The 23,557-nt window shown below is 21.9% G+C and overlaps 1 protein-coding gene across 1 annotated transcript; it reads right to left on the bottom strand.

Annotated features, from left to right (window-relative positions):
* Positions 1–999: 999 nt before the first annotated feature.
* On the bottom strand, positions 1,000–22,791 carry PBANKA_1010300 (dynein-related AAA-type ATPase, putative; the record flags this gene model as incomplete). Its single annotated transcript, XM_034565181.1, has 1 exon — positions 1,000–22,791. The coding sequence occupies one exon, from the start codon at positions 22,789–22,791 to the stop codon at positions 1,000–1,002; it is 21,792 nt and encodes a 7,263-aa protein (XP_034421903.1).
* Between the last annotated feature and the right edge of the window lie 766 nt (positions 22,792–23,557).

Genomic DNA, 23,557 nt, shown 5'->3' with positions numbered 1-23,557 from the left:
ATTATATAATATATTTAAAAATGAAAAAATTAAAAGAAAAAAATGCGTATATATATTTATATATTATTAAATCGATATCGATTAAAAATTAAAAACAATAAAATTTGCAACAGAACAAATCTTTGCAGCATCAAAAACTCATTAAAGCAAAATATTTACGATAAAAATTTGCGCAAACATATATTTTTTACTTAATATTTTTTTATTTTATGTTTTTAATTTTTTTTAATTATTTACACTGAAAAAAATATGCTAAAGTTTGGTTCTTTATAATGATATTCAAATGCTGCTATAACATGCATGTAAATATTTTTTGTCCAATTTTTCAAGAGTGAATTACTATTTACAATGCTATCACAATTTTAAATAATTAATTTAGGGAATTTGATGTTTTAATCTGTTCATGAATATAAGAAATATTGATTTAAAATTACATAAATAATGGTATTTTTTATTGGGAAAAAAACGTAAAAAAAAGGAAAAAATTAGAAGGATTTACTAAAGGGTGTAAAAATATATGGGTATGCAAAGTGGTAATGAGAAAGTTTTTATTTTTATTTTACAATGCTGTAAACAAATTGTAAAATATTTTTTTTTTAAATAAGTTATAAAATAATTTCAAGTTCAAATTGGATAAAATGTTTTTAAATGTGAATAAATAATTAAGATAATTTCCAAAAATTAACAAAGAATGGATGAAAAATACCATTTAAATGGGAAAAAAAAATGAAGAAACAATTTTATAACAATTCAAACATGCATATATATTCATAATAATTTGACACTTTTCCAAATATTGACAAATATTATTTTTGAAACCCTTTGGTAGGATAATTTGATTTAATTTAACTTTTTTTGGTTTTTTAGCACGGTTTAAAATTTCAAAGTATTTTATCTTCTCAAAGAGTGGGATATTATAATGCACATCAACCCAGTTACCCATATAAATAAGTATATGTTTATATCTGCAAATATTTATGTTGTTCCGCGAATAAACATTCATTTATCGTTAAGCACCTCAAACCATTGTCTTATGATATCACAGGTCATAGACGGTATATCATTTATATCATTGACAACGACAAAATATGGAAATGGAAAATCATGTAAATATGGAACAATTTCTAATTTATTATTTTTATAAAAAGTTTGTTTTAAGTTAAATATGGATTGAGCTTTGTTATCAGATAATTGTGTGTCTATAATCATTAGAATTGGTATAAAGTTATTTTTAATTGAATTAAATATTTCTGCTCTTACTGATGATTTGTTAAATCTTCCATCACTTATAATAAGCATTAAATGATTAAGTGTATTCTTTGAATTGTTTTGGGTATAACTATTTTTAAATACGTAATTACAAATTTTTAATGCATTCAACATAGCACAGTCAAATGAATTTTGTGTATCATGATTAAAATTGAAATGATTTAAAATTTTTAAGAAATTTTGTTTGTTTAAACTATTAACCATTGGACATACGATATTATTTGAGGTAATTTGTTCACTTTCTCCAAATGAGCATATTCCTATCTTCCCAACATTTAATTTTTCAAATGCTTTAGCAACTAAAAATATAGCATTTAATGTCATTTTTTGTATGTTATTTATTTTCATACTTTTAGTATTATCTATTGCAATTAATATATTATAATCCCTTTTATTTAATTTCGTTTTTCTTTTCCATATTTTATTATTTCGAAAATTACTTGCAAAATAATTTACTAGTTTTTTTATATTTAATTTTTTTCCGGATTTATAATCACCTTCATATTTATTCCTAACAGTTGGTTCTAAAATTATTTTTAATTGCTCACATAATTGGCTAGAAATCATTTCAGTTTCATTGTTAAGTTGTTCATATATTTTTTCATATTTTTCATCATTTATAGTATTGTTCATATTATCATTTGGCATTAATATATCCCCATATTTTATTTTATCCTCAAAATTCTCATTTTCATTTTTTAATCGATATTCTCTTTCGAGCCCCTTTTTATTTTCATACATTTTGTAGTTGCCTTTATTCTTATCATTTAATTCCATATCTTCTTCATCTTGTTTTAATTCATCATCATAGCTATAGTCTTCACTAAATGACTTTTGTTCAAAATCGAGATCATCTTTTCTTTCATAATTTCTTCGATCATTATCTCTCTCCATTTTTTCTGATTCAATACTACTGGCATTATCATCTTCATCATAATTACTTCCAGTTTCATTATTCTGATCATTTATTTTTTTCTTTTGATTCTTTTTTTCTGTTTTATTTTGCTTATTTTTATTTGCATATATTTCTATAATTTCTCCATTTGATTCATTCATTTCACAAATATTTTTTCTATCAAGCTCATCATTTTGTTCATCACTAATAATACTCGTTGCATCGTTTTCATTAATTTGATTTACCGATTCACTTTCATTTTTATTGTCAGCGTTTGGTTTAATATTTTCAGAATTAATTATATTTTTTTGGGAAGTATCAAAATTATTAATTCCCTTCTTTTGATAAGATTCTGCATTTTCTCTTTCATCTTCTTTTCTATTAAAATCGGTCTCATTCAAGTTATGTAATTTTTCATTTATTTTTTCGATAAAATTAGATATATCCATAAAATTCTCAGTATATATATTATATTTATTAATAGAAAAAGAAAATGTGTTTGAATTAGATTTATCATCTTTTTCTGTATTATTTTCATTTCCGTTAAATCCATTTTCATTGTTTTTTTCAAGTGCATTTTTGTGTTCACCCAATTCATCATTTTCATTCATTTCATTTGTTTCACCTCTTAATCCATCTATTTCACTTTCTTTACCTTTATCATCATTTGTATCATCAATTTTATTTGCATTCAAACTATTTGCTTGTTTGTTTGACAATATAGTTTCATCTGAATTTCTTATTTTGTCATTTTCTATTGTTTGTTCATTATAATTAATATAATTTTTCGTGTCTATATCTATTCGTTTTTCAATATCTTCATCATTTTTTTTGGAAAGTTCTTCCATTTTAACTTCATTTTCTCCTTCTGATTTTATATCTTTGTTATCAACTTTGTCATTTTCATGCTTTCCAATTTGATATTCTTCTCCTTTACCCAGTTCATCATCTCCCTCTCCAATTTCATCGGTTTTTCCTTCAACTAGTTCATCTCCTTTTTGTTCTTCTTCCTTTAAACCTTGTTCACTAGCATTATGATTATTTTCATCATACTTATCATTTTGATTTCCACATTGTTCATCTTCATTTATAGCATCTTCATCAATTTCGTTCAGTTCACTACCTCTTTCTTCTTCTCCTTCTTTTTCGTGATTTCGCATGAATTCGTTTTTCACATTTTGATTATTTTCATTTTCTTCTAAATCATCATTTTCACTTTGTTCAGAAATGTTAAAGTCACTTTCTTCATACTCTTCATCCATTTTACTAATGCCAGACTGTTCGAATAAATCATTTTTGATAAGTTTATCAACATCTTCTCTTTCTTTCATTTTATTTAAATTTTGATCATCTTTTTGAGTAGTATCATTATTTTTCTGTGTGTTATCAATATTATCATATTCATCTAAGTTTTTATCTTCATCAGATATGAACGATTTCACACTTAAGCTTTTTGAAAAATCACTTGACTCAATTTCAAAGTCAAAGTGATCACTTTCAAAGTTATTGTCATCAAAGCCATTTTTATCATCGAAGTTTTCATGCCTATTTTCATTAGTATCGCTATGAATTTCACTATAGTTATCATTTTGATTATCATTTTTTTCATCTGAATAGTTCATGTTAAAATTGTTATTTCCTTTCGATGTTTGCATTAATTCGTTGTTATCATTTTCAGAAATTTCACCAAAATCGCTTCCGTTAAATTCAAAATCGTTATTTTGGTCATCTATTTTTTCATCCAGTTTATCTTTCGATTTATCTTCTATTTTTTCAACAGGTTGTTCTTTTTGCGATTCTGGATTTTGGCCTTCATTTTGACCTTCACTTTGGTCGTCTATATTGAGAGCATCGAAATCAGTATCCTGTTTTACCTGCTCAATTGGATTATCAGAATTTTTATTTTTCTCCATATTTTCATTGGGTTTAGTTTGGCTAATATTAGTTCCATTATTTTTTTCAAAAACATCATCAATGTTTTGTTCTCGATCATCTTGGTTAGGCTGGTCAGAATGGCTTTTGTCACTATTTTGATTTTTATTTTCATCGTGCTTTGTATCCTTAATGTTATCAATATAATTTGATTCGTCTTTTTCCATATCTTTATCCATATTAATATTATCCTGCTCATTTTGCAGCTGCTTTTTATCACCTTTAGTATCAGTATATTTATCCTGATCTTCTAATATTTCCTTTTCACAAAAATTTTTAAAATTATAAGTCGATTCAATAGCTTCTTCATTAAAATCGTGCTCATCTTGACTAAAATTATGTTCATCCTCATTGTAGATATTATCAAGATCTTCGTTATCAACATCGCTCGAAATATTTTTAACACCTTTTCCTTCTCCTAATCCAACTCCTTCAATAAAATCGATTTTGTGAAAGATGTCATTATTTTTAGATTCTTCAATATTTTCAGCCGCTTCATTATTATCCTTAGTTTGTTTGCATAATCCTTTAATATATAAAACTTTTAATACTTTTAGAAAATATAATGTTATGTTTGAAAAACCAATATATATATCTAAAAAGTATAAAAATAGAGATTTTATAAAATAAAATAGATTTTTGCTCATATAATAAAATGTGTTTATTTTTTTTTCATAATCTTTTTCACTTTTTAATAAACTTAAATTTGATATGTTTAAATAAAATTCGATAATATCTGAGAAGGAGTATACCGTATTAACATTTTTTGATTCGTGAAAATTGGGATATTCTTCGTTTTTGTACAATATTGATTTATTATTAATTATATTGTTTATAAAGACAACAATTTGGTTGTTTATATTGTCAAAATACGAAGAATCTAATAGTGGATTATTTTTTTCGAGGTTATCATTTTTCATATTTATTATATCATTATGTTGTGTAAATGGATTTTCTACTTGTTTAAAAAAAGAGATAAAAGAATAAATGTGCTGATATATTTTATTTTTAAAATATATCCCTATATCCAAATAAAATATTTTAGTAATATCATCTTCCAAATTTTTAATATTTTTTTCTACAAACTTCCACAGATTTTCATTAACTTTAATTTTAAAATTGGAAATACAATTTTTCTTAAACTGTTCTAAGCAAGCAATGGTATCCATATTTTTAATAAATTTAAATATTGCAAATTCGTTCGAATTATATATAATATATATAATTTTATATACTGAAAAAATAATATTTTTGAATAATTCATTATTTCTTAGCTGCTCAGAAAAAATACTTAAAATTTGTAATAAACTACTTTTAAGTTCGTTACATTTTAAAATAAATTCTTCAAAAGTGTTTATGTCTATTCCAAAATATTTTATCTCATATTTTTTTTCAAACAACAAGTCACTAATAATTAAATAGTAAAAAACAAAATGATGATAAAATATATTTATTTCTCGTCTTAAATTATAATATTCATAATTTATAGAATTTAAAAGATATGTTGTTAATACTTCATCATTTCGTATATCTTCATGAATATTAATTGATTTTATATATATTGTTAGGTATAATATTTTATAATTTCTTTCTTCGTTACTTTTTAAAATATTCTTTATTTTATCTAAAAAGGATAAGCTGTTAACCTTTTTTCTTTTTATGTAATTATTTATTTCATCTGACATGCTGTTTACTAATTTGTCTAGCTCGTTTTGTCCAGTTTCATTATCATTTTCTATTATATGCATTAGGCAATTCTTAAACTCTCTTAAAATTTCATCAGAAGATGAATATTCTAACAAAAAGGAGATATGCGTTTCATCCCCATTTTTAATATTATCAAAATAAATTTGTTCTTTAAATATATCTGAAAAAAAATTAAAATTATTTAAATCGTATAAAATAGGTATGTTTAATTTATTTTTTATAAAATGTTTAAGTATATATATCCATCTTTTTTTTTGATTCATATTTGCATTTGGACTTTGTACATTTAATACGTTTTTTATCTCATCAACAAAACTTTTTGATAATTCTTCAAAGCTATAATAATTATCTACATAATTTAAAAATTTTTTCATATTTAATTTATTTTTTATTTTCTTTGCCAAATTTAAAAAAGATTTTTTCATTCCATTTAATTCATTTGATATATACAATCCTTCTATGTGTTGATCTGTAAGGGGTGTTATTTCCTCTTCGTTATTTTCTACACTTACTGGATTTTGATTTTCTAAATCTGAAACGATTTCAAGTTCAGATTCATTTGAACTATTTTCATTTTCATCGTTATCATTATTATCTTCAATAATTGAATCAGCTTTTTCGTTATTGTCTATTGAAACAAAAATTGAATTTCGATTTTCTTGAATAAATTTATCCATAGTTATATTAATTTGTTGGAAATATAGTTTAGTATAATATACAATAACTTTTTTTAATTTAAGAATTGAATATTTATATGCATCTACACTAATTAAATCCAAGTTCATTTTTTGCAAAGACTTTTTTAAATTTAAATCAAAATAATTTTTACACATTTTTATTTTCTTTTGTATTAAAGGGGAATATATGGACATATAATTATATACATTTAAAAATACAGCACTCATAATTTTTTCCTTTATATTTTTAGAAGTTCCAAACAAATGTGCAATTAGACATATTAAATTTAAACGTGCTGTAAATTCTCCAATTGTTGATTCTCTCAAAAATATGACTAGCGTTTCAAATGTTTTTATTATTTTTAGTTTCATATTGTCTTGGATATTTTCATGACCCTTAATATTCGATTCATCCGTTTGATCGTCTTCTTTAGAAATTTGTGAATTATCGTCATAGCATAGATAAAATAAAAATGGAAAAAGGTTTAACGTTTTTTTCTTCACAATCTTTCTATTTAAATTTTTTCTGATGTTTTTAATTTCATTTATTTTATATAATCTGAAATATATAGTATACATTAATAATTGTTCTATGAATTTTTGTTGTTTTATCAGATTTAAGCGATGAATATTTACTTCATCAAAATTTATAAAATTATCACTTTTTAATAAGCCAAATGTATTTATAATAGACTCCAGTTTTACAATTATTTTTTCTATTTCCTTTTTTATATTATTTATAGGAATAGATAATATACTATCTATTGAATTTATGATATTTAAAATATTTAAATTATTATTTTCGTTATATATTAATATGAACTCTTTTCGAATATTTTTTAAAAATAAGCATAAATCATTTAAAACTGTATATATATATTCTACTATATTTTCGTCTAATAAATTAATATATCTATTTACATATATGTGATTTCCTTTTTTTTCACTTAACAAAATATCTAGAATTTTATTTTTAAACGCTTCAAACTTATCTTCTTTATATGTTGTCATTTTACTCAATTTGTTCATCATATTCAAAATGAAAATTAGCATTTCTTTCTCTTCAGATTTTTTGCTCAACAAAAACATACAGTTATTTTGATCACCAAAATCAATGGAGGTGCCTAATTTAATCAACATATCTAAAATGTTGCTTATATTTTTTTGTGTCATACTTATCTCATTTTTTTTTTTTTTATTATCATGATTTAAATTTGATTTTTTTTTCTTAAATAATTTTGCAATTTTATAAATAATAGAATTAAACACATTTTCATCTATTATTTCTTTTTTTTCGCCATCTAAATTTGGGGAAATCAAATTTTCGTGGCTATTTTTTGAGAAATTTCCATCAAGGTTCTCTTCTTTACTGTTATGTATGGAATCATTTGAGTTGTTTTCACTTGAGCTATCACCATTCCTATCAAAATTATATTCGTTTGATTCATTTTCGATTATATCTTTTTTCTTTTCATCCATCTGATAATTTTTTAAGACAATATTGCTATTATTTTGTTCATTTGAAAAATAATCAGGAGAATAAAAAAAATTGTCAAGTTCCATTTCAATTTTTTTATCAATATAATCCTCTTGTAAAATATATTTAGCCTTTTCTTTTGTAGAAAAATTTTTAAATTGATCGATTTTAAATAAGTCATTAATATTATTAATATTATTTTCATCCATTTGTAAATATATAATTTTTCTACATAATTTTTTTAAGCAATCTACTAATATTTTAAAATCAAAATCTTTGTATATATTTTTAGATTTTTGTAACATTTTTACTATGAATTCAAAGTATTCCAATTCACTTATTTTTCCATATTGCTCTCTTTTTAAGTTTATAATTTCGTTGAAGTTTATTGGAAATTTTGTATATTCATATAGGTTATCTTTCAATTGTTTTGTTTCCGCTGGCTTTTCATTATGTTGTGTATTCAGGCTAAAAATAAGTTTTGGGTTTTTTTCATTAAATTTATCATTTTCATAAAAAGTAAATGGAGATGAGTTACTTGCATAATTACCGTATATATCTTCACCAGTTGTATTAATTTTATTTTGTCTATAATTTTCTCTTTTTTGCAATATAAATAAGTTTATATTATGCACTGAATGTATGAATGCACACAACGCGTATGTTGTTGAGTGTGTAAATTTCAATATCAAATTATATTTTTTTTTTATATGATATAAAAAATTCATTGAAGAGTTAATTATAGAATAACTAATGATGTTGTCAGTATTATTCACATTTTTTAACAACGATTGAATATTATCGTATGATAATATATTTTTTAAAAAATTATTAAAATCATTTTTTAATTTTATATATAAATTTTGAACATTTTCTGAATTATTTTTATATATATATTGTGCTATAAGGTAATTGCATTTTTTATTCATACTGGTATTTATCATGGTATAAATTTTTTTTTTTTTTTTTTTATTTACATTGGTAAGTAGTTTTGGCAATAATGGTATATTCTTATTAATATTATTTATCTCTTTTTTTAAAAATATTTTTTTTTTGATATTAAAAAAGTCATTATATGTTAATTCATCAAATGGATTAATTTTTTCAATATAAATATTTTGTTGAGTATTCATATATATTTGTTCCTTTGTTGATAAAGTTAATTTTTTAATATAATTTGTTAATCCAACTTTTTTAAAGATTTCTTTAATTTCTTTCCTTATTTGAGAACAAATTATATTTAAAAAGTAATGAGAAATATATAATGACCCTAATGCATATAAAAATTCCTCATCTTCGTATTTTTTTACCAAATTTATTAAATCTTCATGATTAGAAAATAATAAATTTATAACATTGTTTAATTTTTTTGGATTTATTTTATTATTATTTTCGCTAACATATTTATATACACAATTATATATATAGTTAATATCTAAAGCCTGATGATTATTGTTTTTATTTGTGTGTAAATATTCAAAAAGTTCACATTCGTCTATGTCTATTTTGCTTTTGTTCATTTCAGAATTTTTGCATGAGTTATAACTTGATATAATTTTGTCTAACGGTGTTTCATTTGGTATTATTATGTGGCTATGTGCAATTTGAAATATTTTATTATTAGGCATAAACTCATATCCACAAGCAAATGGAAATTCATTGTTATTACTAGGTTCTAACTCACCCGTTTTTATTTCATTGGATAAATAGTGTTTCTTTAAATATTTTTCCATATTTATTATTACAATCTTAAATAAAATAAATAGAAAAATTGTTAAATATTTTTCAATTTTTTTAATAAATTTGACTTTATTTTTTAAATCAAAAATGTATTTGTACAATTCTAATAATTGGATTATCATATGTGGGGATGTCATATTTCCCCTCTTAAAAATAATAAGCTGGTATATCTGGAAAAATAATAAATAATATATCTTCATAGGATTTGTAACATTTTGTGCCTGATTCTCTATATTATTATTTTCAAATATATTGTTAAATATGCTGAATGTGTGTAAAATAAAATAATATCTTAATGTACTTTGGCTTTCTAAATTTAAATTTGTTAATTTCATAATAATGTGATTAATGTTGTTATTTTTTCTTGAGGCATCAAAAAAAGAATTTCCATAAAATGGGGTATCTTTTTTTAATATATAGTGATAGTAATTTTGTTTTAAATTATTAAAAATAAAATTACTCATATTTAAATGGAGTAATGTTATATTTTTATTATTTTTTATTTCTTTATACATATTTATAACTGAGTCAAAAATAACTGATCTGTTAAAAATGGACGTGCTTAAGCTCGAGTATATATTGTTGCCCTTTGAAGTTTCTTCGAAATTGTAGTCAAAATAAATATTTTTAAATATTGTATATTCTTCATATGTGATAATTTGCTCATTCATTTGGCTAATAAATGAATGAACATTTGTATTATCAAAGATTGAGACACAATTATTATTATCTTTATTGTAATTATTTTTACTACCACTATTTTCATTTTCTAAATTTGACAAAAATATTTTTTCTCTTTTTGAAAACCGGATAAAATTGCCTTTATTGTTGTCCCTCTTAGTAACTTCAAAATTATTATTAAGTCCAGATAAACTATGATCATTTTTTTTTTCAAAACTATTTTCTATAGACACATATTTTTTAACATAATTATAATTTATATCCCTTACCATATATATATTCATTAAATAACTGTAAATTAAAAATACAATTTCTTCAATTATAGTATATATGATATTTATTTCTGTTTCTTCATCACTAGATTGGCAAACCAAGTAATTTTTTCCCTGATTTTTTTCGATTTTTTTTGCTCGTTTTCGCTTTTTTTCTGCATATACCAGTATATTATACTTTTCTTTGAGAAAACTTAATATTTCGATTTTTTCTTCACATATATACATGGTATTATCTATGTTTTCCAAATATATATATACCTCTTTTATAGTTTCTTTAATGCATTTATTTATTTTATTTACGTCCATTTTGCATATATCAAAAAAACAGACATCGTTTACGTTTTTATTTTTAGTCATAGGGTATTCTTCGTTTTTTATGATTCTACAAGTTTCATTCCTTTGTATTTGAAGCTCTTTTTGATAATTACAATGACTATAAAACTTCATAGTCATGTAAAAATTCATCAAATATATAAAAGAATTGTATAAATATTTCATATTTATATTGAACATAATAAATTGAAAGTAGAACAACAAATGGCTATTACTATTCCAATTAAGATTGAATCCTTTTTGGTTTGTATGTAATTTGTTGGATAAATTATCATATGTTATAGTTATTTTATTTAAAGAATTTGTAAAAGACCTCGAATTTAAATTATATGTGTTAAGTATGCTAAATATATTTTCATCGATTTTAGAACTACCTTGAATAAAATTATTGATTATCAAATTCTCGATCCTTTTAATTTTTGAATTATTATTTTCATTGTTTAGAATTTTTAAAGCATTTGAAAAAGACTTTGTTTGTATAAGAAAATTTTCAATATCATGGGCAAGATAATTTATATTATTATTTATTATTTTTTTGGGGTGAAAATGGAACTTATTTACATTTTTTGCATTATCATATATTTCTATATTTTCTAATTGAAGGTTTTGAAAAAAATACAAATAATTTATTTTATTTCTTATATATATATAATAACTTACATATATATTATTTACAATTTCAAAAATATTGCTTATCCATTTGTTTGAAAAATAGGTATTCTTTATGTTATTATTATCAACATCTAGTATTAGGAAATCGTTTTTTCTTATATTATTTACATTTATCTCACTTTTAGTAATATTATAATTATTGTATGTCGTTTCATTATTTTGAAATATAAATGAATGGCTCATATTATCATTACCTATCAAATTTGTTTGAGATAATAACTTAGCTTTTTTTAAAATTTCTAATAATTTTATATTAATTTTGTAAAACTTTTTTTTTGCAGAAAATATAATCTTTACAACACTTGTTATAATTATTATTGTATTATAAATACTGTCTTTTTCTTCTAAATTTTTCACAGCTTCAAATATATAAATATACATAAATAAGTAATAGCTAAATATTTTTTCTTTATAAGTATTGTGTTTTGTATGGCTTAATTTTCCCTTTTTATTTGAGTTATTCATGCTTTTTATTATTTTAAAAATAGCCTTTTCCAAGGTAATTATAATTTTATTAAAATAATAAAACAAAGATGGTATTTCTTCATTATTTTCTTGTATCTTTCTATTTTGAATAAAATAATTGTAACTAAAATTGTATTTTAAAAATTCATCACAAAAATATACAACTTTTGAAAGGCTTTGATTTTTTCTGTTTATTAAATATCTTTTAGCTAAAATTAGCGGCTTGAAAAACTGACTTAAGTTTGTGCTAATATCATTAGTAATAAATACGCCATCAAAAATATTTTCTTTTTTGCTTTTATGAATAGTTTGATTTGAAACGTCTTGCTCTGTATCATTGTCATTAATTGTTTTTCTTATGCCCCTACAATCTTGTGCATTTTGTCCATTATTTATAATAGAATATATATAATTTGCCATTATATAAAAATAATTACTTTTTTTGTATATAATATTTTTCGTAACAAATTCGAGATAGTTTATCATTTCAGTGTCATAGAACAATTTATTATTTAAACTTTTTTTAACAATGATTTTATTTTTTATATTTAATAAATGCTCATATCTGTAAAATAAATCACATAATGAAAAATTATAAATAAAACAATATACTAGATGACAAAATATTTTGTTCAATTTTATGGAGAAAAGCGAATCAATTAATATTGCTTCTTTTAAAACATTATTTTTGTATATATATTCTGATGTGTTTTTAAAAAACAAATTTGATGTTTTATTTCCTTTGTTATAATTAGAAATATAGTTGATAAATATGTGGATATAAAAATAGATCAAATAACTTTCTTCAGATCTATAAACAAATTTCGAATTATTTATTTTAGAAACAACATAATAATTTAGCGTATTATTACTAGTAGCGACACAACTACCTAGCCTTGAGTAAATGATGGTCTTTAATTTGTAAACTGATTTAATAACACTATGGTTAATAAGAGAAAAAAATGGATAAAAATATATTTGCAACTTTTCGGTAAGTTTTGAAAAAATTTGGCAATAAAAATTAGAAAACGAATCTATAAAAATATATTTCCATTCATTTAATTTTCCTATATTATTATTATTTTCCCCTTTTATCAAAATTTTGCTACAAATATAATCAATATATTTATCTATATAATAAATATTATTATCAAACTTATAGTTTAATAAAATATTTAAATTGGTTTTGTAATTTTTATAAAATTTATAGTTTTCACTTATATTCTCATCTTTTGAAAAATTTAATAAATATTCTTTCATCTCCTTACTACATATATATTCTATAACATATGTACTTAGTGATATTATTAGACAGAAATAAATTACATCTTTGTTATATTTGATTCCATGCGTATTAAAAAAAGCATTATAACAATAATTTATATAATCTATAATTATTTTACAATTTACTTTTATTTGACTATCTTTAAAAAAAAAGAAGATTAAATCTTTTATTATTTTATTTTTTTTGTCTTCATCACATTCTGTTTTTAAATTATATTTCTTTTCACTTTCCATTTCTAAATATTTAAAAAAAAGTTTTATTATATAAATAAATATATTTGTTTCTTTAATTATACTTAGATAGCTATCTTTAATCACTTTTTTATTAATTCCGCTTTCATTTTTGTATGAGTCCAACTCGTTACTATTACTACTTTTATTACTCACGACATTATAACAATTGGTGGCAACGCTAACCAAATAATTATTAAACGAGGTATTGTTCAAATCAGTATCAAAATTTGTTAAAATTGAATCATCATTATTTTTGTTGAAATTTCGAACCTTAATTGTTTTTTCAATTTCCTCGCTCATAGTACCATATAATTTAGGATCAGAAATATTTAAAGGATTAATTTGATACTCATTATGATTACCAAAATATATTTCTAAGCATCTATTTCTTAAGGCTTTACTAATTTTATAATGTTCTTCTGAACTAAGTGTTAAAAATATTTGAAAATTTTTATGTGGTTTAATTTTTTTTTTTTTTCCAAATTCATGTAATAATATATAACCATTTTCTTCAAACAAACTATTTAATCTATCTAACAATGAAGGCGTAGAATGATGTAAATGTTTTAACAGAACCCAATGCCCCTTTTTAATAGCTTTAATAAAATTTCCTTCATTATATACATAAACATTTTCATTAACATCATTTTTATTTATTATATTTGTAGAATATAAAATATTTTGAAGAATACGATTTATTTTTTTTTCTGTATATGCAGAATCATAGATGGCACAAGTTGTAAAGCATTTTATAAAATTAACATATCGTGTTTGAACTTTTCGCAAAACTGATCTATGACTTTTCAATGCTTTAATATAATTAACAGATAAAATATTTAAAGCTTTCATAATGTATATTTTAACTCTTCTGGATTTTATTTTTTGAGAAAAATTTACACGTTTATCATTTTTATTGCCACTAAAATAGTTCATATAAAATTTTCTTAAATTACTCCTTTTAAAAATATGCCTCAAAATAAGTCTATTCAATTTATATATTTTTTTTTCTAAACTGATTATAGCATTTTCTCGACTATTATGCTCGTAGCATCCAAACAAATCAAAAGTATCAATGTCATTTGTTAAAGCAAACTCAAATAATTTTTTTTGAAACATATATGCCAACTTATGAATAAATGATGATTTCCCAGAATTATTTTTTCCATTTAATAAAATAGGCACATTTAATTGTGTTGCCAGCAAGCATGAATAATATATTTGCTCATCTTTTAATAAAATAAGAGATGGGCGAATAACCAAATCACTAGCATTTATATTTGCACTGAGGTTAATATTTTTATTTCTTGTGTTATAATTAAAACAATTTTCATAAATATAATATAAATTATTTTTTCCCTTGTTATTTATCAAGCTAATTAGTTCACCTTTACTTCCAACCTCTTTTACACTAGTTAAAAATTGAACAGAATCATAATAGACATTTATTATGATACTTCTTACAATTAGCTTATCTTCTATACAGTTCAATCTGCTAGATATTAACATGTCAGATATTTCTATGAAATTATTAAAGCCATTATTATATTTATTTTTTATATTTTCATTTTTTAAAAATTTACAAATTCGTAGTATATCTCTTAAATTCCATATCCATCCTTCACTTTCATGTAGTAAAATATTTATTTTTTTTATTATTAAAATAATTTTTATAATTTTTTTTATCATGTCTACTGAAATATAATTTTTGTATAAATTTTCAACAATGCATACATAGTCTTCTTCATTTAATTCTTCAAAATATATTTTTGAAAATCTGTTTAAAAAGGATTTTGGTAATCCTTTTCTTCCCGCTCCTTCTTTATATGGATTTTGACAACAGAAAAGTCGAAAATTTTTATGTCCTTTAACAATTTGATTAGTTTCGGGAATATATATTTCATTACGATGATCTAAAATAGAATTCAGTCCTTCCAATGTTTGTTGATTTGCTAAATTTATTTCGTCAATTAATATCCAATATCCTTTTTTCATACATTCTATTAGTTTACCATCTTTCCAATAATATTGAAAACTTTTTTTTTTTTCGCTTTCTTCAAAAATTTTACATGGTTGTTTTCTAGATTTTCTTGCCTTTGCACTGGTTAAATGACTATCTATTTCTTCATATTTTGACATATTTTTCTTATCCTTGATTGGAAAATATGATCCAATAAAATCATAAATATCAGTGCATTCAGATAAGTTTATTCTAATTAATTTGTTTTTTGTTAATTTAGCTAATATATTAATTATGCATGTTTTACCAACACCTGGAGACCCTTCGAGAAGTATAGAATTATTTAGTTGCATTGCTCTTATAATTTTAAATAAATTTATTTTAATATTTGGAGTGTCAAAAACAAAATTATTGTCGTTAGAAATATTTTCTAAGTTATTTAGTAATTTTTTTTTAAATTTAATTTCAAAATTGTTAATTTTTAAATAGTTTGGTGTGAAAATAAAATGATCTGTTTTATCAAATTGGTTTATTAATGTTACCGTTTTTTCATTTGCTTTACTTTTGATTGATAAACTAAGTTTGTCCAAATGTTGTGTTAACAAATATTTTATTTCATTTTTACATTTCATGTCTTCATTTCCATCAATTAATATTAGGCAGCCACTGTGATAAAATGATTCGATGCAAAGTTGTTTCAATTTATTTAGAGATAAAATATTTTTATTTTTTTCCTGTCTTTTCCTTCTACCAATATATAGGTTCATAAATGTGATCCATTTAATTGCGTCCCTTATAGATAGAGTAACGTAAGAAGAAAGCGAACGGTTTTGAGATATTTCGTGAAATAAATTACATAAACATTTTGCAAAATTGTGTTTAATATTTTTTTTTTTTGTAAATTTAATCTGCTTAAGTATCAAATAATAGAAATCATCTGAGTCATAAGTATAAGTCTGAACAAAAATTTCAGTAAATCGATTTTTTAAAGTTTGAGAAAGTTCTTTTTTCCCAAAATCTCCGCATGGGTTCATAGTACCAATGAAAAAGAAAGTGTCATGTGCTTTTAAAGTTTTTACATTTGATCCTCCTTTTTCAGTTAATATTAATGTTCTTTCATATTCAAAAACTGAATTTAATCTTTCAATAACAGATGATTCAATTAATGAAATTTCATCCATTAAAAATATATCTCCTTTTTTTAAAGAAGATACTAATATGCCATCGTGCCAAGTAAAAACCGATTTAAAATTATTTATAAATTTTTCCATTTTATTTAGTTTATTTTTAATTTGTTCATTTAAGTTATATTTTTTATGCAAATAAAGATTAAATATTAGAAAATCTTCTTTTTTTATATCTGTTATTTGTTCATGTATAATGCCACTTAAATAATTCGAAGCAAAACTGTCTTTATAATTTGTATATATTTCATTATATAATTCTATACATATTTTTTTTAGTTTTTCAAAATCTTCTTTTTTATTTTCTACTAACTTTAAACTACCAATAATATCATAAACATCTGTACTTTCATTACAATTTAATATATTTAATTTTAACCTATCTACAAAACTAAGCAATTCACAGCTTGTTGTTTTCCCACATCCGGTCTCCCCAATTAAAAGTGCTGATTCTTTGTACTTAAAACATTTACATAATAGGGCCAATAATCGGCTTGTTGTTTTTCCAAAGTGAATATTTTTTAGATATTGATATCGTTTCAAATTGTCTGAAAGCCTATCTAATTTTTGGTCTTCTAAATTGTCATTAATCTTACCTTCTTCGCCATTTTGAATTTGTCTCTTTTGTAAATTTCGAACTTGGGAAATTTTTTTAGCAAATGCATTTTTTAAAGTTATTACATCCGAATCTTCTTCATAATTCAAAACAAATGATTCATTTTTTTTCATAAAATTTGTACATAATATATTTTTAACAGTTTCTTTGTCTTTATCATTTCTCAATTTTTCAGCAATAATATAATACCCATGCAAGCATGCATCTGAGTTGTTATTTGGATTTCTGTTACCCCATTTAATTAAATCTCTTAACGTCATTAAACTTCCATTAAAATAATTATAATTTGATTTAACATCTTTTAATTCCGTAAAAACTTGAATCATTTTTTTAGAAATACTTGGAGATATGGCACATTTTCTATGCAAAATGATTTCAAGTTCTTCTGTTTCAAAATCATTAATACAAAATTCAATAAATCGACTTCTAAAAGCTTTTGATAATTCTTTTCTTCCAAAATAATTCTGATTATTGGCTGGGTTTTGAGTAGCAAATAACATAAAATCTTTATGTGCTTTAACATAGCATTTTAATTCAGGTATATATAATTCTTTATTATCATCTAATATTCTATTTAATGATTCTAAAACTTCTGAAGGAGCCAAATTTAATTCGTCTAAAACAACCCAATATCCATTTCTTACAGCTTTTACAAAAGCACCTTCTTCAAAAATTAAACTATCACTATTTTTATCATTTACAAATTGCCCATAATATTCATTTATATCTGTATTCATATGATTATTGATTCTAATAAATTTATGCCCTGTTATATCTGCAAAAAATTTAACTAAAGATGTTTTACCAACAGATGTATTACCTTCTAATAATATTGGTGTCTTTATACTGCTTAAACATAAGGCTAATTTTTTAATATTTTCCCTAACATTTTTTGTTATTATAAAATTAGATAAAATGTTTTTTAAATTTATATCTTCATTTCCACAAAGTATCCAACTATCTTCAACGCACACATATTTTTCTAGTTCAATATTTTCATTCATATTATTACTTATTCCATTTATTCCCTTTTTATCAGTCTTGTTATTGTAATTAATTTCAATACCGCCATTTATAATTTCTTTAAGATTAGGCAAATTACCATTATTTTCTATCTCTTCTTTGTTATTTTTTGTGTTAAAAAAAGTATACTGATAATAATTTTCTAAAACGGCATAATCAATAATTCCATTTTTTTCGATATGCATAGTACCATTGCTACTACTAGAAATTTTATCGTCAGAATTTTTTGAATGCTTATTTTGTGACAGTTTTAAATATTTATTAAAAATTTTTTCCAAAATTTTATGATTATTATAATTTACTGAACTTAAAAAGTTACAAATAAATCCATTCCTAACAGCCAAATAAAGAGGAACAGGTTTAAATTTTCTTTTATGAACATGTATGGCAAATTTGATAGCTCTGACTAAATTTCGTGTAGAAAATGATATTGGTTTATTTTCATTATTATTCATGTTTTTTAAACTTTTTTTTTTAATCTCTAAATAACAATTTGTAATATTTTTTATCAATATATTGTCACACGTTACGTCTTTTAAAATATGTTTTACAATCATTTCAACATCGTCATATTCTACAATTTCATCCACAAATATTTCAGTAAATTTATTTCTAATAATAGCAGGTAAATCTTTTTTTCCAGATGATATATTTCTATTATATATATCAATACCAATTCCATTCTTTGAATCTAATGCTTCAACTAGCTCATCATCGTTTGAAATTTTATCGCCATTTTCTAGTTCATCATTTACTGTATTATTTTCGTTAGAATTTTCTATATCTGAAGAATTCATTTTTTTATTTTTTTTTTTCACTCTTTTTTTCAAATTAGGAATAATTGGGGGATTCATGCATGCAAATAAACGAAAGTCTTTGTGAATTTTTATTCTTTCATTTCCTTTTTCTATAACATCAAAATATTTATTTGATGAATTTAATATGCCTTGCAATCGTTGTAAAATTTCAGTTTGTGCAAGATTTATTTCATCAAGTAAAATCCAATAACCATTCTGAATACAATCAATTAATACACCATCATGAAATTTGAAAATTAATTCATTTCCTCCTTTAGTTGGCTCTTCTTCTAGTTCTTCTTGATCAATTGTGGGAACCTGGTTATATTCACTCTCTTTGGAATCTTGATGAGTATTAGCAATTCCATTATACCCATTTTCTGGGTAAGCGATTTTCCCATCCTTTTTAAAAAAATTATAAAAATTATAATTCAAGAAATAGTTTTTTTTTTTTTTCTTATTCAGATCATTGCTATCATTCCAAAAATCATTAATATTCTTGCAGTTATTTTGGAAATATTTACAATCTTTAACAATTTTCATATCAAAAATCTGAGTATCATTTTGAAATATATCTATAATTGTAGATATAAAATTATAGCACGTATTTAAAAAGGTAATATATTTTTTTTCCGTCAACAAAATTCTTAATTTTAAACAAAATAAATTTACTTCCTTTTCACTTAAATATGAATTGATTTTTGAAATTAATTTTTTTAGTTCGCTAAATATTTCATTTGTTTTTACATTAATATTGAAAGGATAATAGTTACCGATTAAATCTGATGATTCTGATTGCTCACTAAAAACAAAGACATGAAGTTTTTTACCAAAAACATTGGATATGTAATCTATGAGGGCAGTCTTCCCTACTCCGGTATCTCCTAATAATAATATACTTTCTTTATTATGCACACCTTCAATTATTTCATAAATTATAGATTTATGTACTGATGTTAATAAAAATGAATGATTGTAAATTTTATTAAAATCTAAAGATATTTTTTTGTATTTATTTTTTAATGTTATATTAAATTCATTTATACAATTTTCTAGTGAAAAATTTTTTAAATGTGTTAAAACATTATCTTTGGACAAGCCAAATAATTTTATTAATTTTAATAAAAAAATATATCTTATATTTGCATTTGGTATGTGTGAAATTAATATAGATTTACAAATTTGAAATAAAAGCATTTTTGTTTTTTCATTTTCGTACATAAATACTTTTTTTTTATTTACTCTTTTTATTATTTTAATTAAATCATGTAAATTTATTTTTCTTAAAATACGATATTTATTAAGTAACTTCATAAAAACATTGTAGCAATTGTAAAGTATATATTTATAATTTTCATGAATATTATTTTGTAATTTTTTATATAAAATTTCTTTTATTTCATCTTTTTTATAACATCCAATAAAAACGCTATACCATTTGTTGAATAAATTATTTAAATTGTTTGGTCTGCGATTTATAAGTATACGCTCTCGAATTTTTTCATCATCTATGAGTTGTTTTTTTTTCTCATCAATTTTTTTGACCATATTAGAATTAATGGTTGTATCATTAAATATTTTGTTATAATCATTTGAATTAGACAAAACTTCATTTTTTAAATTTAAGTTAGTTGTATCATCATTTTCACCTTCAAACTGATTATATTCATAGTTATTTACAGTAATAGTTGAAAATAACCTAAAATTTTTATGAGGATATATATATTCACCCTTATCTGATAAATATATATATCCTTTACTAGTCAATTCTTGTAATTTTTCTACTATACTATTAGAAATATTATTAATATTTTCAAAAACAACCCAATCCCCATTTTTCATAGATTTTGACAATATACCATATTTAAATTCAAAACAATTTTCATTACTTTCCCATAGACCTAAAATCGATTTTGAATCAGATATATCATCTAAATAAATGCTTATCACATTTTGTATTTCATAATTTTCTTTTTTTGTATAATCCTTTTCATATTTACTTTTAAATATTTGATCATATATATACTTTATTAATGATGTTTTTCCTGACCCTTCACTTCCTATTAAAATTGTTGGTTTTTTATTATAAATATTTATAACTAATTCTTCTATTACATTTATTAATCTTTTTGTTATAACAAAATTATTTCCATTTTTCTTTATCATATTTGTTGGATCTCGTATTTTTAAGCAAAAAGATGGATATATGACTGATTCAATTTTCTCATAAAATTTCACTAGTGAATTTTCTGAAACATTGTTTCGAAATTTTTCAATGTATATATATTCAAAATCTGCTAAAATACCATTATGTTTTGTTAGTATATCGTATATGATATGCCCATATTTTTGACTTTTACATTCCAACAAATTTTGATCACAAAATATATTATTTTCATCGTTATTGTCTTTTTCTGATTGAATAAAAAAATGATTATATGTTAGGGTATGGTTAAAACTGGGCCTAAACATATCCATGTGTAGACAATTTTTTTCAAGTCTATAATAATTTAAATAAATTAAATAAATTAAGGCCTCAAAAAAATCATTATTTTTATTATATTTCATAACATGGGGTAGCAAATTAATATGCATTTTATCAAGTATATTATTCATACTTAAATAATAATAAATTAATAATATTTTATATAAATAGGTGTAATATATATCCGATTTATATTTGCATGTTTTTATATTATTCTCATATTTTAATAAGATATTTTTAAAATAATTATAAGCATGTTCAGATTTGACTAATACATTATTAAAAAAATAATCAATTGTATTTTTATAAAATAAGTCCTTGCAAAATAATATGCTATTCATGCAAATCATACAAAAGTATATTTCTATATCTATATTATATTTTTTAATAAAATTATATATATGTAAAGAAGGATGTGATTGCTTGACTTTATCTTTCGATTTTTTTTCTTTTTCTTCTACTGTTTCAGTTGTCACCTCCACATTATAATAATCATATGACGATAAAATTAAAGCTTCTTCAAATATCTGGTTTACAATTGAAACTGTTAAAAGATTAAAATATTTTAAAGATACTTTTAATAAAAATGGTTCGAACAACGTCAGAATAATTGTTTTTACAATTAATAAATCTATCTTGTATTTATTTTTTAGATTATGAGACGGTTTTTTAATAATACTCTGTAAAATATTAATATGGTTGATATCCAGTAACATTATATTGGGTAGTTGAGGGGATGTGTCTTCCCCTTCTATTTTTATTTTCTTACATTTTGATGATTGCCCAAATATAGAAATGTTTATATTTTTACTTAACTTTTCGAATTTTCTTTTTTTGATATTAATATGATGAAAATAATTTAGAATAGTGCAACAATTTTTATAAATATAATTTACATAATTAAAATCTTCTCTTTGTGAATTATTTCCATTATTGTCTTCTATTTTTAACTCTTTTATTTCATTTTGTTCATTCAATTTGTTTATTTGACTTGGATTTTTTATGTTCCTATTATTCTCTCTTTTTTTTATTTTTCTTATTAATACCGTTGACCATATTAATGCCGTTTTATCTTCAAAATTTGACATTTTTTATAAATTATATATTTCAAACTAGGATTACATAAATATATATATGTATATTATATTTTTTTAATTTTATCTCAATCAAAAAAATATTATAACCTGCGAATGATAACTATGGAACTGAAAACATTGGAAAATTCCTTTGTTTTATTGTCTCCTTTTATTCGTCAGCTTAATTGCCTATATTAATAATTCAGTTATTTTTTTTATAACATTTTTCTATTCATTATGAAAATGTATATATATCTACATTGAATATTAAATTTGTATATATTTTTTTGAGTGCCTAATATATCATTGATCTACTCAAATAAATATAATACAACAAAATTCTTAAAGACACATATATATATATGAAGATAATTGATAAGATTACTGTTTAATACATTAATTAAGGAATAAAGCTGTGCATATATGTATGTGAAATTATCGTGACATAAAACAAATAGAAACGAAGTTTGTATAATAAATGTATGAAAATGAAATTCCACAAGCACTGTGATGTATATAAGTTGCTTATATATATTCCAGATATACAACTATCATGCCTGTACATAAATTAACAAATGTAATAGTGTAAACAAAGCAGCAAATATAAACATATATATATAGCTAACTTAATTTAGTTTTTATAAAATATATTCTTCGTTCAAAAAAATCCGTATCTTGTTATTTGATAGCATTTTTTTTTATAGAAAATACTACTACCAAAAAATAAAACAAGGAAAATTATATAACCAAAAGATTTTTCTTCACAAAACAGAGGAAC

Source organism: Plasmodium berghei (genome assembly GCF_900002375.2).
Source record: "Plasmodium berghei ANKA genome assembly, chromosome: 10".
Taxonomy (NCBI): domain Eukaryota; phylum Apicomplexa; class Aconoidasida; order Haemosporida; family Plasmodiidae; genus Plasmodium; species Plasmodium berghei.
Note: the sequence above shows the minus strand (reverse complement) of the source record. Positions and strands in the feature narration are given on the sequence as shown.